This window comes from Atheta coriaria, unplaced genomic scaffold, assembly GCF_025399875.1.
Source record: "Atheta coriaria isolate IRGN ID8LTWV9N9 unplaced genomic scaffold, Caltech_Dcor_3.1 hic_scaffold_9_pilon, whole genome shotgun sequence".
In the NCBI taxonomy this organism is placed as follows: domain Eukaryota; kingdom Metazoa; phylum Arthropoda; class Insecta; order Coleoptera; family Staphylinidae; genus Dalotia; species Dalotia coriaria.
In genome coordinates this window covers 11,900,713-11,916,146 of record NW_027045451.1, presented here as the reverse complement: position 1 = coordinate 11,916,146, position 15,434 = coordinate 11,900,713, and the positions used below count along the sequence as shown (strand labels likewise).

The window sequence follows — 15,434 nt, the reverse complement described above, 5'->3', positions numbered from 1 at the left end:
GTCCGAACGAAATTATATGCACATTACAGCGGCGTCCTGCGGCGCCCCATTTTCTTACATTGATATAAAGTTGCAATAAAAGTGAAATACGAGCTACTATGGCCGCTGGAAAGCTCAGAAAGCTAGAAAAAAGGAAGTAACGATTGAAACAAGAAATAAAGTTATAAAAGAAAAAGTAGGAGAATAAAAAATGACCTAGAGACATAAAATTATTTTTTTTAGATTTTATTTTATTTTTGTAGTAATTTTTGAAATTGAAGCTCAAGGTTTCTTGATAATTATTATTTAAAAAGAAATTATCTAAAAATAAATGAAAATATATCTTTCACCGTAAACTTAATTAAAATTTGTATTTCCCAAAAGCAGAAAATTGCTTTGGGTCGCAGTTAATTTGATTTATCGATGGTAATGAGCAACAAAAGAAGAATAAAATAAAATAAAACGCCATTACGACTTCATCCAACGTTCGCTAACCATGAAAAATGACTAATCGGATGAGAAACGATGAAAAACTGTAGAAATGAATATAATTAAAAGCACTCTTCAAGACTTAAATTAAACGACCTAAAGGATAAAAAACCTTACGAAAAAAAAAAACGAATACAAAAGAAAAATTAAAAGGTTAATCTTCATCTAAAATATATGAAATATTTCAAGTCACTCACTGTTATCTTTGACGATGATAAGAAAACGCCTTTCATTTATATCAATTTAAAAGTTTCACGTTGAAATTTTTCTCATGTCTCATTCCAGAGCAGAACTCGTGTCTCACTTGTTTTCACAGCCGAGTTCTTTTTTGTTTCTCGCACTTACGTGGAGGAAAAAATCCGCGGTCGGAAGACATCAGCTTCGTACTTTGTTTCAAGCGCGTGTGGGCGAAATAATCTGACTGGGAATGTTACAACGTGTGAAGGCGTTTGTTGTAACGTTTCAGCATGAGAAGATTCCGGGAACAGTTGAAATTGAGTTGTGGTGATGACAAGACGACTTTCGTATTGTTATAAAAAGATGACGATGTTTTTGTGTTTCGGATCGTTTTACAGGGAAGTCAGTTCTTAGAAATTTCTAAATTTATAACAATGAAGCAAAAAAATACCGATTTTTATTTCGGTTTCTTTGAAAATGTGAAAAACACCTAAAAATCTTAATTAATTTTTATTTGTTATTCAAGAATTACTGCGTGTCAATTGCATCAATACAATTCGCAATTTTTTGCAGAATTAAGAATAAGGAATAACGGACTTTAGCGCCATCTCGGATGCAACTATTTAACTATAACTATGATTAAATCCATATACCAACTTTCATCCCTTATTAAACACCCTTTGAATAATAATTTTTGTTATTTTAATAGTTATTCTCCTATTTGGAACGTAAACAAATCTAAGAAACCATAGACAATCAAAATCTGTCCAGCTGTTCTTGAGTTATAAATGGTGTAACTAACAAAAATTGTTTTATTCAAATATAAATGTTATGATTTCATATATGAACATATTTTATTGTTTTTCATTTGATACGTGATGTAAAACTTTCATTTTATGTTCCAAGTTAAATAATAAATTATAATAATGTTAAATAATTTTTAACTCGGAAGATAAACTAAAAGTTTCACCAGATGTTGCAAATGAAAAATAAAATAACAGATGCTGCATTAAAAATATAATTTTAAAAATATTTTCCATTTTATTTTTACCCCCGTGGCTTATTAATCTTATAAAGAAACGCTTAACACACTCAACAATGAAACACGATGTCATTAAAGAGGGCGCTAATGGTAATGCACCGCAATCCGTCCGGTTTTCAGCGCAACCCGAGCTTCAACTCCGACCATTACTCATATTTATGTAGCGTGCACGCAATAACCGTTCATCGCCGCTTTATTTACTGAAGGGATAAATGTTTTTGCCCTTGTTTTTCCGCTCCGTGTACGGAAGTCCTTAACGCTTCGCAGCTTACCAAAAAATATATCCAACGGACTGTTACCGTCACAATGCCAACAAAATTCCCTAACGAGTACAAAACGATAAAAAATATTTAAAATTCAACAGCATAATTCCATAACAAGTAGCTAAAAATATTATATAATAATGTAAAATGGGTTGCCTACCTGTGGAATGCAAAATGTAAGACTGGCAGCCCAAGCAATCCAAACCATAACCTTTGAGCGCCTGGAAGTCCACGAGCAGTACGTCAAAGGATAACAAATCGCTTGATGTCGGTCTATTGCAGTGGCCATTAACACATACGAACTCAAATAGGGTCCTAACGTCTGTCCGAACTTCACTAGCTTACACAATACAGCACCACCCACAAACCGATAGGTTACCTCCCAACCCAACTGCGGCAAGTCACTCAGAAACGCCGTGATCAAATCCGCAATGCTCAAATGCAAAATAAAGAAATACATCCGGGATAATTTCTTTCTACCCGCATATCTACGACGTGTCCATAGTGCAAGTAACACCGTTGTGTTTCCGAGCACAGTTACAAAAAATATTACAGATAACGTAGCTATTTCTATCCGGGCTAGTTGTTCATCGCGATCTATTATCGAATTCTCAACGCCTACGGGCAGTAGAGTACCGTTTGCGGTTTCGAGCAGGTGTTGTAAATACGTGTCGTTGGTAGCATCCGCAAAGTCAGGCGATATGGTGGGAATTGTGGGAATGGTGGAGGCGCCGGTCGTTAGCACCGAAGTATTCTGCATTGTTGCTAGCTGGTGGATTCTGTGTGGGTGAAAGTTGTTTTTATGGCTTCCTGAAACATAAAACATGAAACAAGCATTAATTTCATTTAGTATTGTGAAAATGAAAGTGAAATTTTAGAAAATATTTTATCTATAATATCAAAATGAATTGTAAAATCTGTTGGTAAGCGCATAACTCAACAACGCCTGGACCAATTTAGCCAATTCTTTTTTTAAAATGTTTGTTAAAGTCCAAGGATGGTTTTATTCGAATAATTGTCGAGAAAACCCTAAAGACAGCCTTTTTCGATGGGATAAAAGTTGGCATTGAGATTCAATCGTAGTTATAGTTAAGTTGAATCCAAGATGACGCACTAAAGTGCATTATTAGAAATTCTTTATATAATTAATTTCTTTAAAATAAAATTGTGAATCTATTGATAAGGCTAGTGTTATATTAAAGAAGTAGTTTATGAGTTAGGAATGTAATCATAGTATAAAATCTGAAATTAATATTAGCTCTAGTAATACGCCTTTGTTTGCGTTATATTTTGTGCTGATGAGTATTTGTAATGACAAGAGACACTCCGTAGCCGAAGGGATAAACAAAAACACGCCTAAACCAACATGCATTTTGTGTTCGCCGGGAACATGTTACTTTCTGATTTGAATTATTCACGTTTCACCGTTGATGTTTTACATAAAAGATACATGATCCTTTCAGGCACAAAAGAATATTTATTCAGCTAAGGGTATCCACACTAATTAATTTATCCTGCTAATTATAATTCTATTTTTGTGTATAATAAGCATAATTGTAGCTGAATATCACCAAAATTATGTTCCTATTTATTTACTGAAACATCGCACGTGGGATGTGGAACAAGTATTTCTATTTTTATTCTGTATATTGTTGATGCTGAAAAATGATAATCAGAGCAGACTACTCAAAACTGACGTCACTTCCCCGAGCGGGTGTAATCAGATGTAGCGAGAAGCGTCAGTTACGGGCAATGTAACAGTATTTTATTTTAGTATAGCTTTGTTTACACAACACTACACCATTACTGTTATTGACAGAATTCAAATTGTTATTTTTATAAACTAAAACAACAATTTTTGCAAAAATGTTTTATTTATTATTATTTATAATTTCTATTTCCATCTTTAAAGCGCCCATTTTTTCACGGTTTTGAGACACAAAAAGCGGTACTTTATACGCGGATGGCTAAGGCCGTGACTAAAGTACATTACGCACAGGCTTTAGTCACGGGGTGGAGCTTACGCCTGCGCAAAGTTAAAATACATAAACCTAAACGTGGAATTAGAGTGGAAGTAGAAAAATAGCGGTAGCATCACGTGGCTAAACCTTATTAAACACTCGATTGATTAAACGCTTGCTACAATCGATCTTTATAAATCTCGTGACAAAACTCTCGTTTAACCAATTCTTAATACTTAATATACTATTTAAAAGATTTTACTGTTGCTTTTTATTGATTATTTTCACAACATAAATTATGACCATTGCAAAAAAAAATTGTCAATAGTAAATATCTAAAGAAATAAATTTGGCTACGTACAACTGTTTCTCCGTTTATTTTCTCTCTAAAAATATGTTGCCGCCTGATGTATGTGCAGAATGTATAAAAAATTACACCATTCATCACACTTTTTTATTATTATCTTTATTTTCAATTTTTCATCCGCATTTTCTTCATTCTCATGCTCATTCTTATGTTCGTTTTGTTCCTTGGTTTTGCTCGCTGGCGATGCGTAGTTCTAGATTCTGATCTTGTGAGTCTTTGTGACACTTTTTTTATATTACATCACATGTGCATAAATTTAGCAATATCCTGCAGACGTGCTGACACTTTTTCATTTCTTTTTCATTTCGTTTGCTTTCTTTTTGAAAGTCTTTCTTTGAGTAGGCTTATTTTTACCTGCTGATCGCTGACAGTAGCACATTTTAGGTTTGTTTCTGCGTCAAACCGTCATCCTGTTGAAGGGTTCTTTGCAGGGTTATTTTTAGTTTCATATGAGGATATATATGATGTGGGGAAGTAGGTCGTGGAATGTTGTTTTAAGTGAAGCATTCTAAGGTGCAGTAATCTGTATGTTGAAGAATTTTTATTTTCTAAATGTTTTTTATGTACAGAGAAGCGTTATATACGCTAGTAAAGAATCTACCTTTGCGCCGCCTCGTGGCTTATTTCTTAAATAGTGAGTGATCTGAAACCTTGAGTACCATATGTTATATACCTATATATGTAATTGCAAGTGAACTAATAATTTTGCAAAATGGATAAAAAAGTATCAACTCGTGCTTGTTGCGTTGTCGACTGTAAAAAAACTCAAAGGAAAAATCTAGAACTGCAATTTCACCGTTTTCCTGGATATTCTCACGAATTGGAAAGAAAAAAGAAGTGGATTGCAGCAGTACGTCGAGAAATGTAAGTAGTTTTTTGTTTGTGGGAATTAATCTTCAAATTTATAATAATAAATATTTTCATATTATAAAAAGAATTAGATTTATTCACAATTTTAACGACAAAAGTGAATATTTAAGTAGTTTTCCTACCGAAAATATTTTTTTAAAGGTTAACTCCAACGTTTAACAGATATTTAGGGCTTTTTAACTAAACATGATTATTCAATTTTAATAGCAAACAAATAATTTTAATTATTGTCACAATTTTATAAGTAAATCTCTGATTGCAGGAGTGATGGAAAACCGTGGCAGCCTGGAAAAAATTCCAGAATTTGCAGTGCACATTTTGTTGGGGGTGAAAAATCTAACAATCCACTCAATGAATCTTATCACCCAACTATATTTCCTCTAATATACGTAAAAAAAAAAGAAATTCTAATGCAGGTTTACGAGCTGAGAGATTGCGAAAACGACGGGAAAGACTATTTAAGACATTTACTAGTGTATACATTTCCTGCATTACAAAATAAGTAAAGTGTAGAAGCCTTGCAATCTTGAATTTTGTGGAAAGTTAATACAATAGTATGGTTAGAATGATTTAAATTAGATCGTAGATACCCTTGTCTATATCCTATCAATTGTTTTGTGAGTTGTTGACTTGATCTTTTAGATTCGTTTATCCAAATCATTGTAATAATAAACGTGAGGTAATATGTATGCTGATTTACATTTTTTAACATTTGATAACAAAATGCACCGCGCTGAAAATGAAGAAATAGAAATTTATAACTTTCGTTCATCGGACGACGAAGAAGATGTCATCTTCGGTGTACCTCTTGGATATGGCCCGAGTCCATACGAATACCTTAACGACGATGATCCGCTGACTGAATTTCCAATCAATACAAATACCAACCGAGTTACTCGTAAATCACCAAAAGAAGAAGAGAATATTTACTCCAGTGAAGCAGATAAATTAATGGCCGAGTTGGCAGCTGATGATTCTTTCTGCCTGGAGTCATGGCGAATACCTAGACCACCGCAATATCGAAAACCGCATAAAATTGATTTCGACTTTCGATGGATGACTGAACAGAAACCTAAGATATATCACAAAATTTCGAAGATGATTAAAAGTTATATGGAACAAGCAAAATCTCAAGAGAATCAGCAGCCTGGTAAACCTGTGGATCTGACTAAATTGAAACCAAAATATGCGTGTCTTCTTGAAAATTTAGGATCACTGATTGAATCGTACAAAGACACCAGGTATAACATAAGCAAAATTTAATTCATTTTGTAATTAAGTTCGTGATATTGTGGTTTTTCAGTTAAAACTAAAGATTCGAATGTTGCATGATTTCCTTTAAAACTCAGTAAAATATGACAATTATTTACTATTGTTTTGAAACATCCGAAGATAACTTTTGCAATAAAATGCTTTTAAATGGTTTTGGATAATTGTTTCTGTGTGATTATTAAAATATATTAATTAAAATTTGCATTTGCATTCAACTTCAGTTTCCACTTTAATATAAATAAAGCCCAATGAGCTAATTATTCCATTTAAATTAATGCGAGTTCAAAATATGGCTCTTTAAACTATAATAATCAAGTTATTGTTTTCCTGGAAGTTTAATATTTAATTAATTGTTTTCTCTATTCGCAAATTTTCGAGTTTTAATCAAATTTACTTCAACAAAACATATCACATATTACCCCTAGTTAATACATAATTTCGTCCTAAACTATCAAGATATTCTCTGAATTTACTAATATTAATTAACCAATCAAACGCACCGTGTTTTTGTTATGATCCTTTGTGATTTAATTAAATTTACAACAAATTTACGAATACGAAGTTTGCAAATTGAAAGTTTTTGTTTTGGTTGAGATTAAGCCCACCGAAAGTTTATTTAATTAATTGGCACGTTTGCTTGATTACTCAACGATTATGAAGATATGCGACAAAAACATCCAGTGGGACAATACTTGAGCGAGTGATAAGAGTATTTGCAAACAAATTTGCATACATAATTTCAACTTAAAAGTTTATGTTTGTACAGATGTTGAAACCAGACAAGTGGAGTGAAATTGGTGAATTGGCACACAGCTGAATGTGATAATATTATCTTTGAAAGTACTTGAAAACACGTGTCAACTCAAAGTAATAATTAGGTTGGTAAGTATCGTTTCGGTTATTGATTTATGTGAAAGTGGGAGGCAATTATATAAAATGTAATTCTACGCGATTTTAATTTTGAAATTTATTTTTTTTTTCAAAGTTATTTTATTTGTGTAATTGTACGCTCCACCCCATGACTAAAACTCGTGACTAAAGTACTTTAATCACTGTCTTGACCGTCCGTACTAATAAAATTAATTTGTTTCATTTCATTCCTTCAAATTCACTACAATTAATCGTTATAATATTGACATAGTCTAATTACAAGTTAGAATCAAATTGTTTTGCAGAATTAACTTAACATGATTACCTCGGACATAATTAACTAAAAACCATACAATTACACTATCTCCTCCACAATTTAGCTCCTTACACTTTAAAACATACGCTTCCAATTGAATGGAAAAGCTTTGCACAGCCTGACACCCTTTTCAACACTTTCACAAGTTTCACACACCACTGCTGGCGTGACAACACTCACTCGTACATTTGTTAATAAATTACTAGCGCGTCGAGAGCGCACCGCCGCATTAATCAACGCCTGACGGCGTTGTCCATTGTGCATCGTGCATCCGTGAATATGCAATTTGCACTTATTGCAATTAAGATTTATATTGATGATACCGCCACCGCCACCGCCACTATCAGTGCACAGGGCAGCGGCGGCGATTTTTCACGTTCTGGTTGAATATTTTACGCAGGTACACGTTTCTACTCATGCGTGCGCATTATATTTATAGTGCTCAACAACTACATATCCAGCTACAATTTAATGCGATTTTATACCGTTTTTTGAATGCTGCTTTTTCGGTGAGTGGTATTTTATGTAGGTGTCAGTAAATCAATGTCGTGATAAAGATTTATGAAAATACGCATTTTTGGGTTTTGAACACAAATGATTTAAATTCTTCACAAATCAACAAATCAACAGTTTTTATCACATATTATTAGTGTTATTTGTATGTTTAGGTAATTTAATTAATAATTTAAATCATGGAATTGATAAATCTTTTTTTTTCGTATGTAGGACTTTGTGTTAGTTAAAGCACTTATAACTCAAGATCAGCAGGACAGATTTGGATGACCTATGATTTGTTGGATTTATCTTTGCTCCAAATAGCAGAGTAACTACTAAAATATTGAAAACCATAACTTAAAAAGTGTTAAATGACGGATGAAAGTTTGTATAGAGATTCAATTATAGTTATAGTTAAATAATTAAATCTTAGATGGCGCTAAATGCATTATTAGCATTGAATGAGATTTTATTTAAAATATAATTACGAATTTTATTGATAAAATCAACAAATTCAAGGTTCAAAAAACAAGAAATTGAAAATAAATTCAATTTTTTTAAAAAACCTACTATATTACCAAATATTACAAAACAATTTTCATTAATACTTATGCCCATTATTGACTTATAACGCATTAATTAACTTTTTGTGCTTTTATACACTTTTCCGAGATTACGCAAGAATTAATTATACAAACAATTGTAACGCTATTTAAGATAAGCTCCTTCTTGAGGATTTTAGCAATATCTACAATTCCCTCAAATCCCACAAGTCAAACAAACGCTACGTGACGAGGCGCTTAAAGCTTCAAGGATATTGTTATTGTTCGTTGTAACGTAACTAATACAGTTGTTAACGCTCTGCGCAATGGCGCGCCTGGATGTAATAGAATTGATTAATGACCTACAGCGCGCAAAATCACGCGCCCACACGCACACAATGCATCCTTGAAGTCGTCCTGCCGATTCCTGACAGGAACACAAAGCAATACAACCGATTTCCCATAAAATCAATTTTTTTTATTTCCCTGTTTTTTTTTGATAAAATAAAAGTAAAAGAAAAACGAATGTTGAAGGCGCTAAAATAGTCGTTATCTTGTTATCTTCGCGCGGCGAGCAGATGACATCTCATAAAAATATTTATGTCCGAGGACTCTGGAGAGTTCTCGCTATTTTTCAAGCGTAAAATACGCATTAATATTATAGTACGCATTCATAGCATCTATCTTCACCTCGCCTCGTATTTTTTTATTTAGATATTTATTCTTGCTTTTTATTTGTGGGCTTAGTTGTTTAATTATTCGTATTTGGGGAAATTATCTGGACATCTGCTGCGATGAACATAAAAATTTTAATGGCAATCCGGCTATAAAACCCGATACTTTCCGAAACATTTTGCTAATGAAAGTAAGATTAATAGATTTCTACTTATTCATGAATCTTAGTAAAGTTTTCGACGAATTTATCATCTTTAACTTTGAGTAAAGTTAACTTGAGTAAAGTTTTGGTAATGCTGAAAGTTGTATGATAATGTCAATAATTTTATCAACTTCTAACTTATACCGTATAAAAACTACGTCTAAAATTAATTACAAGCGATGATGATGATTTTTCTGTTTTTGTTTGACAACAAGTTACTTTTTCTTTCTGGGAAAAGGAATTTTTAAGAGTGCTATGCACGTTTCTTTGAGTTCTGTTCATTTTTGTTAGCTCGATCGTAAAGTTGAAGAAATTTCGACGTTTTCCGCTGCATTCTTACGGAATTTTACGACTTGAGAAGTTTTTCGACTCCTTGAGGAATTATTTTCGACCTGAATGGAAAATGGTTTATTAAGTGTGATATTACTTTCAAACTATGGAAAAACTTGAATATTTGAATATTGCCATTTACATACTTTGGAAGTTTGATGTTTTCTTTTTGTCTTTGAGGCGTGATAAGTGGAGAGTCTTAAGTCGTAGAATATTGAATGAGATAGCAGAGGAGAGTAAATTTGGGGGCAAATAAAGTTTAGTAGTTTACATAAGTGGCAAATTGATGATTCTGCAATCTGGTGCGCAGTTAACTCAAGACAAAATAAACATAATTAAAAAGCATAATTAAATATAAACAAATTATTTGCTCAGTAAAGTTTATATTATATATAACGAGTGATACGTAAGTAAAAATTAATCAAATTTTATATTTGAAGTTTTTGATGTTCTCATTAAATTAGTGTTTTGTAAAATTTATTAAGTTGATACCAATCTTGATGTAAAATTAATTGTGTAAATGTAATGTGTAATTATTACAAAACAATAAAAATCAAACCAAATGTATACGGCCTCAATACAAATCTAATTATATTTTTATTTACCGTTTTATTATAGGCGATTAAAGAGTCAAATAAGTGAAAATCACATTATTTTCAAAAAGTTGATTATCAATATAATTATTTAAGGTCTAGTATTGTTTATAAACAGGATACAATCTCTTCCAAAACATTAAAAAATATTTCCGGACTCAGGAATTAATATGTTGTTTATAGCTGGAAGTTCAACTCCAACTTTATCTAGTGGAAAATATTTATGATTTAACCAAGGTCTAAGCAAGTGTGAAAAACGTGCTGCGGAGGAAATACGCCACATGGCAAAATTTAGCATGTTCCCGACGTGCGAATTAATTAAATATGATTGAATGTAGTTTGCAAGTTAAGCCGTAAACAGGAGTTTTTCACTCGATGAACCCGCAATGAGGTAGGCGGATATATTAAAGTTATGCGTGTTTCAAGGTTGAAAAACAAAGAACTGAAATATTTTGCAATTTGCAGGATAATAAAATTTATGTTTTCATATACAACAAAATAAAAAATAATAATTTGGTAGGTATTTTTTATTCTGTAACATGATTCAAAAAATAAATGCACAAAATTAATAGAACTTCTTGAGTTTAAGTAATTTTCTATATAGTAAGAAGAAACCAAACAAATTATTTCCTGAATAATAAAACAATGGGCGCGGAAATATATTATCAACCAGCTTTTGCCTTTTACCGCGACTTCTTCTAAGAAGATTTTAATAAAAAGTAACCGAATAATTACTTCCTTGTTCCTTGCAGCTATTGTGTTCCCAATCTGCCAATAAGATGTTTGCTTAAAATTAAAAAACAAAATGCTAATAAGTCACTGTTACACCATCTTGGTTTTGATTATTTAATTATAACTATAATTAAATCACAATGATAATTATAATTTCTTATTTTTCTTCTTATTAGTAATATTTTTGCCACAAAAAGTTAATGAAAATTGATTCTGTGGTATTTTTGTGCAAAGTCTCAAACAAACACTCTCCCTTTGGCATTTATTATATTAATTCGGATTAACATTTGGCCTAATGAACAACATCCGTAAAAGTAAAATTTAATCAAAATGAATTCGATCCGAGTACTCGTTGTAGTGTTTCTCTCTTCTTTCTTTCACAATGGCTCTAATTTTATTAAACAAATATATAATGTTTGTGATTTTTACTTTCTGTCATCATACCTATTCATAATACAAATATCCATAAAATATTAAATTGTATATTAAATTTTTTTGAAACCTGCCAAAAAACAAAAGCTCAATGTCATATGTTGATGTCTCCCCTGATGTTGCGGATGCCTGAAATATTCTAAGCAATTGGTAACATGACATTTGACGTTTGCTTGCTTCTGGTTCGTGTATAACGTGTAGGTGTGTAAGTATTTGGCACGATGAAACTCGCCGGCCTTAAATCTCGCCCATAAATATGGTAAATAGATCGCGGATCGTGCTTTAATTAAATTTAACGACATCGGAGCCTTCGAGACAACCCGAACCCAAAGACGCAATACCCGCCAGCCAAAAGACATTCGAAGCTCTGTGGGCTCACTCCTCATACCGCAGGCTACCACATTTTACAACAGCTCCTTTTTCTTATTCACGAAATTTTAACTTTTGGCAGAAAGTCTTAACTTTTATTTAGAGACATTTCAAACATAAAAAGTAAGTAAAATCAGGGTTGGACCTAAATTTTAAGAGAATAAAATTTAAATGTAAATTAAATTTAAATATTTAACATTAGATAATATCTAAAACTAGTTTTTGCCAAAGAATTCGACCAGTAGTTTTCAGTGAAAATTTAATTAAAATTTACTTTATTATTCAAGATTAAAAGTGGGTCGATTTCAGTAATAAAATTCACAATCTCATTTTAAAAGAGGAGAATTGCTAATTTTGCAATTTAGCGCCATCTAGGATTGAATTATATAACTAAAACTATGATTAAATCTCTATATAAATTATAACCCTTAATTTAACACCTTTTATGTCACATTTTCTGATATTTAAATATTTATTCTGCTAGTCGAGGTAAAGATAAATTCAATAAATCATAAATCATCAAAATCTATCGAGCCGTTCTTGAGTTATAAGCGTTTTAAAATAATTTTTTTAAATAACTTATATTTGTGTTTTTGACTGCATATTAAATAATAATTCATCAATATTTAAATTTTTATAAATTATAAAACATAATAAATACCTACTATAGTTTTGATTAAATTTAAATAATAATTAAAATTCGTTGCATGCTCCGTGCGCAATCCTTCGGAAATATTATCTCCCGCATAGAGATCCCCGCCAGGGGAAATGTGCATACGAAAAGCTCGAAAGTGCACAGACGATAAACTACACCAGGAATTTATTAATGTTCATTGCACGTCGCCCTCGCCTTCGGCCACGTATGACTATAACAAGCCGATGTGTTACGTTATCCTGATTTACTGCATCCCTGTACAACTGCACGTTTTGCGCTGGTGGAAAATCCGAACTACGTTGTAAATCATTTTTCGCATACAGACAATAAAAAATAAAATCAATTTTTGCATACCTTTGAAAACATGGATCAGCATCCTTTTCATAGATATTGGATAGGTTTTTTTATTTAATCTACCAACATGGTTTTTACGGGAGAAATAGGACAGTAACGGAAAGGATAACGAGAGCGGATGCATATTTGTGTAAGGATGTCAAAAGGATGGAAAATTGAACGAATTGAATTTGTTTGTCTGCGTTACATCGTTAGGATGAGTATTTATATACCGCTTGTGCTTTTGTCGAATTAATGGAAATCGACATGAAAATGGAAATGCAAATAAAAGCTGTCCCAAGTGTGAAGGATAATCAAAATATTTGCGTTGTTTTTTTTAACATAAATTTGTCAATTTTGACAATAAAACAAGGATTAAAGATTGAAAATAATAGTTAAAAATATTTATGAATGAAAATAAACTAAATTTTGATTTAAAAATTTTAAAATCTATAAAATCATCAAAATTTTAATAAAATAAAATTTTTAATTTGTTGTATTAAATTTTAGCTTGAAAAAAATTGAAAATTAAGAAAAATTTAAAATTTGTAGAAAATTAACTACTAATAAATGTAAAAAAAATATTTGTCGCCCAAAAGATGAAAGAATTTTGAGGTTAATTCATTTTCCAGCAAAAAATATTAAAAATTGAAATGAAAACCTTTTAAAATCCTTAAAAATTTATAAAAACTAAAATTTCATCTAAATTGCAACGATAAATCACCCTTAAAACTTGTCCCAACAAGAAATATCCTACATTAAGCACCCGAACAAAAAATCCAACTTAAATTATGATTGAAACAACACAGACAGGACAAAACAAAAGTGCAAGGTCCTGCGACCAGCCCACAATCCACATCAAAATCATAAACAACTGCGTTCGGGTGCAACACAGCAGTTGGAGTTAATGACGTCGGCGCATTATTTATTATCCAACAAAACTGCCCGTTGCAGGATAACGATTACCACACTAAACCAACAAGAAACCCGGCATAAATTACCGCGTATTTATATAAAACATATCCAACTCAAAAGTATATATCATAAAACAATCAAGCTCATCATTTTTTGTCATGTCTAGTCAATGTTGTAAACTGTTAACTCTAAACGTTGAAAATGAGTTTATTAAATGTTCGCTTATAAATCTAATTAAATCCTGCTTGTTGTTAAATTGTCCACGTCGCTTTAAATACTAAAAAGGACGCAGCACGACACGTTCAGTGCTTTATAGCTTTGTTTTTTAGGCCCGCTTTTTCTTCGCGGCAATAAAATTGATGTTTTCATTAATTCACGAATTTCGCCGGGGCGCGCGTGTTTTAACCCTGCGCAATTTCGTTTCAGCAGTTATTTTTACAACTCACGTATTGCTTTTGCTTTTATACAAGTTGGGCATTTTGAGGAAAGTGAACAAAGTCCTCTAATTCGTTTATGCGTAGCCATAATAATTTTTTATTGTGTTTTTTATACTTTTATTGTTTTCGTTCGTAGGAAGATGGAGAAAAGAAAAAAAAGCGGTGGTTGAACACCTTACCGAGGTATAAATTGTCATAAATACACGAAAGGTATTATTTTGTTATTAGGGTAATGATCTTGTAAACAATGTTTTATTACTGAGTGTGTAAAATTGCTTTTTACGCACGCGAATTAAGAAATTTTCAAATTTTGAACAAAATATTTAATCCATGAGATTATACAATTACTAGCGTGTGTAAAATTATATTTTTAGACACTAGGGCGTAAAATATAATTTTAAGTGTTTAAAAAGTGTATTTAGAAACACTCAATATAAAATATCACATTTTTCACTCGATTAACTTGTAACTTGACTTTCAAACATGCTTTTCAACCTGCAGATAACTTTTTATCGTGTTTTTAACTCGTTTTATTTTCCATCCACTTTTAATCTCTTTATCTGAAGAATTTCCATATGTCCCCTTTCAAGCGCACTTTTTTTCGTCGCCATTTTTCTCGCATTTTTCTTCATCACATTCTTTCCTAGGTTGGGATGCTCGATTAAACATTAATTCACCAACTTGATTGATGAGCACCGTAAATATTTATAGGGCTTTTCGGAAAGCACCAAAACACTACAAAAAATACAACTCTCACTGATATACTCGTATAGACTATGCTCTTATCAACTGCTGGTTTATTTCGTATTTTATTTCATTTTTTTCAGGTTAACATTTTTCTGCACTGATTTGATATATAAATCTGAAATAAATGGCATTAAATAAAAATAAAGAAAAATGAGTTGCGAGTAATATAAAAAATATTGTGTGTTGTACGTATGCTGAAAATCTAAACGGAGTGGTAACAAGATAACAGATTGACCATAAAAAAAAAGACGACCACAACGCTGCCTGAATGATTAATGAACGCGTCGCATCGTATTTGAAAGCTTTTCAAAAGCAGGGAAACAAATAAATGTGCAAAAAGTGAAAGCGGTACAATGGAAAAAAAGACAAAG

At 31.7% G+C, this 15,434-nt stretch overlaps 2 protein-coding genes across 4 annotated transcripts in view; one reads left to right on the top strand and one right to left on the bottom strand.

Moving 5' to 3' along the window:
- LOC135798883 (oxytocin receptor-like) overlaps window positions 1-15,434 on the bottom strand; it is a 59,235-nt gene that overhangs the window by 23,092 nt on the left and 20,709 nt on the right. For all 3 annotated transcript variants that reach the window (XM_065311861.1, XM_065311862.1, XM_065311863.1), the window contains exon 2: window positions 2,111-2,760. In XM_065311861.1, coding sequence (XP_065167933.1) covers window positions 2,111-2,710 — 600 coding nt within the window. In that variant the 5' untranslated portion in view covers window positions 2,711-2,760. The remainder of the gene's footprint in view (window positions 1-2,110; window positions 2,761-15,434) is intronic.
- On the top strand, window positions 5,758-6,572 carry LOC135798677 (uncharacterized). The gene is made up of 2 exons (XM_065311576.1): window positions 5,758-6,389; window positions 6,452-6,572. The coding sequence occupies exons 1-2, from the start codon at window positions 5,833-5,835 to the stop codon at window positions 6,453-6,455; spliced, it is 561 nt and encodes a 186-aa protein (XP_065167648.1). The 5' UTR covers window positions 5,758-5,832; the 3' UTR covers window positions 6,456-6,572.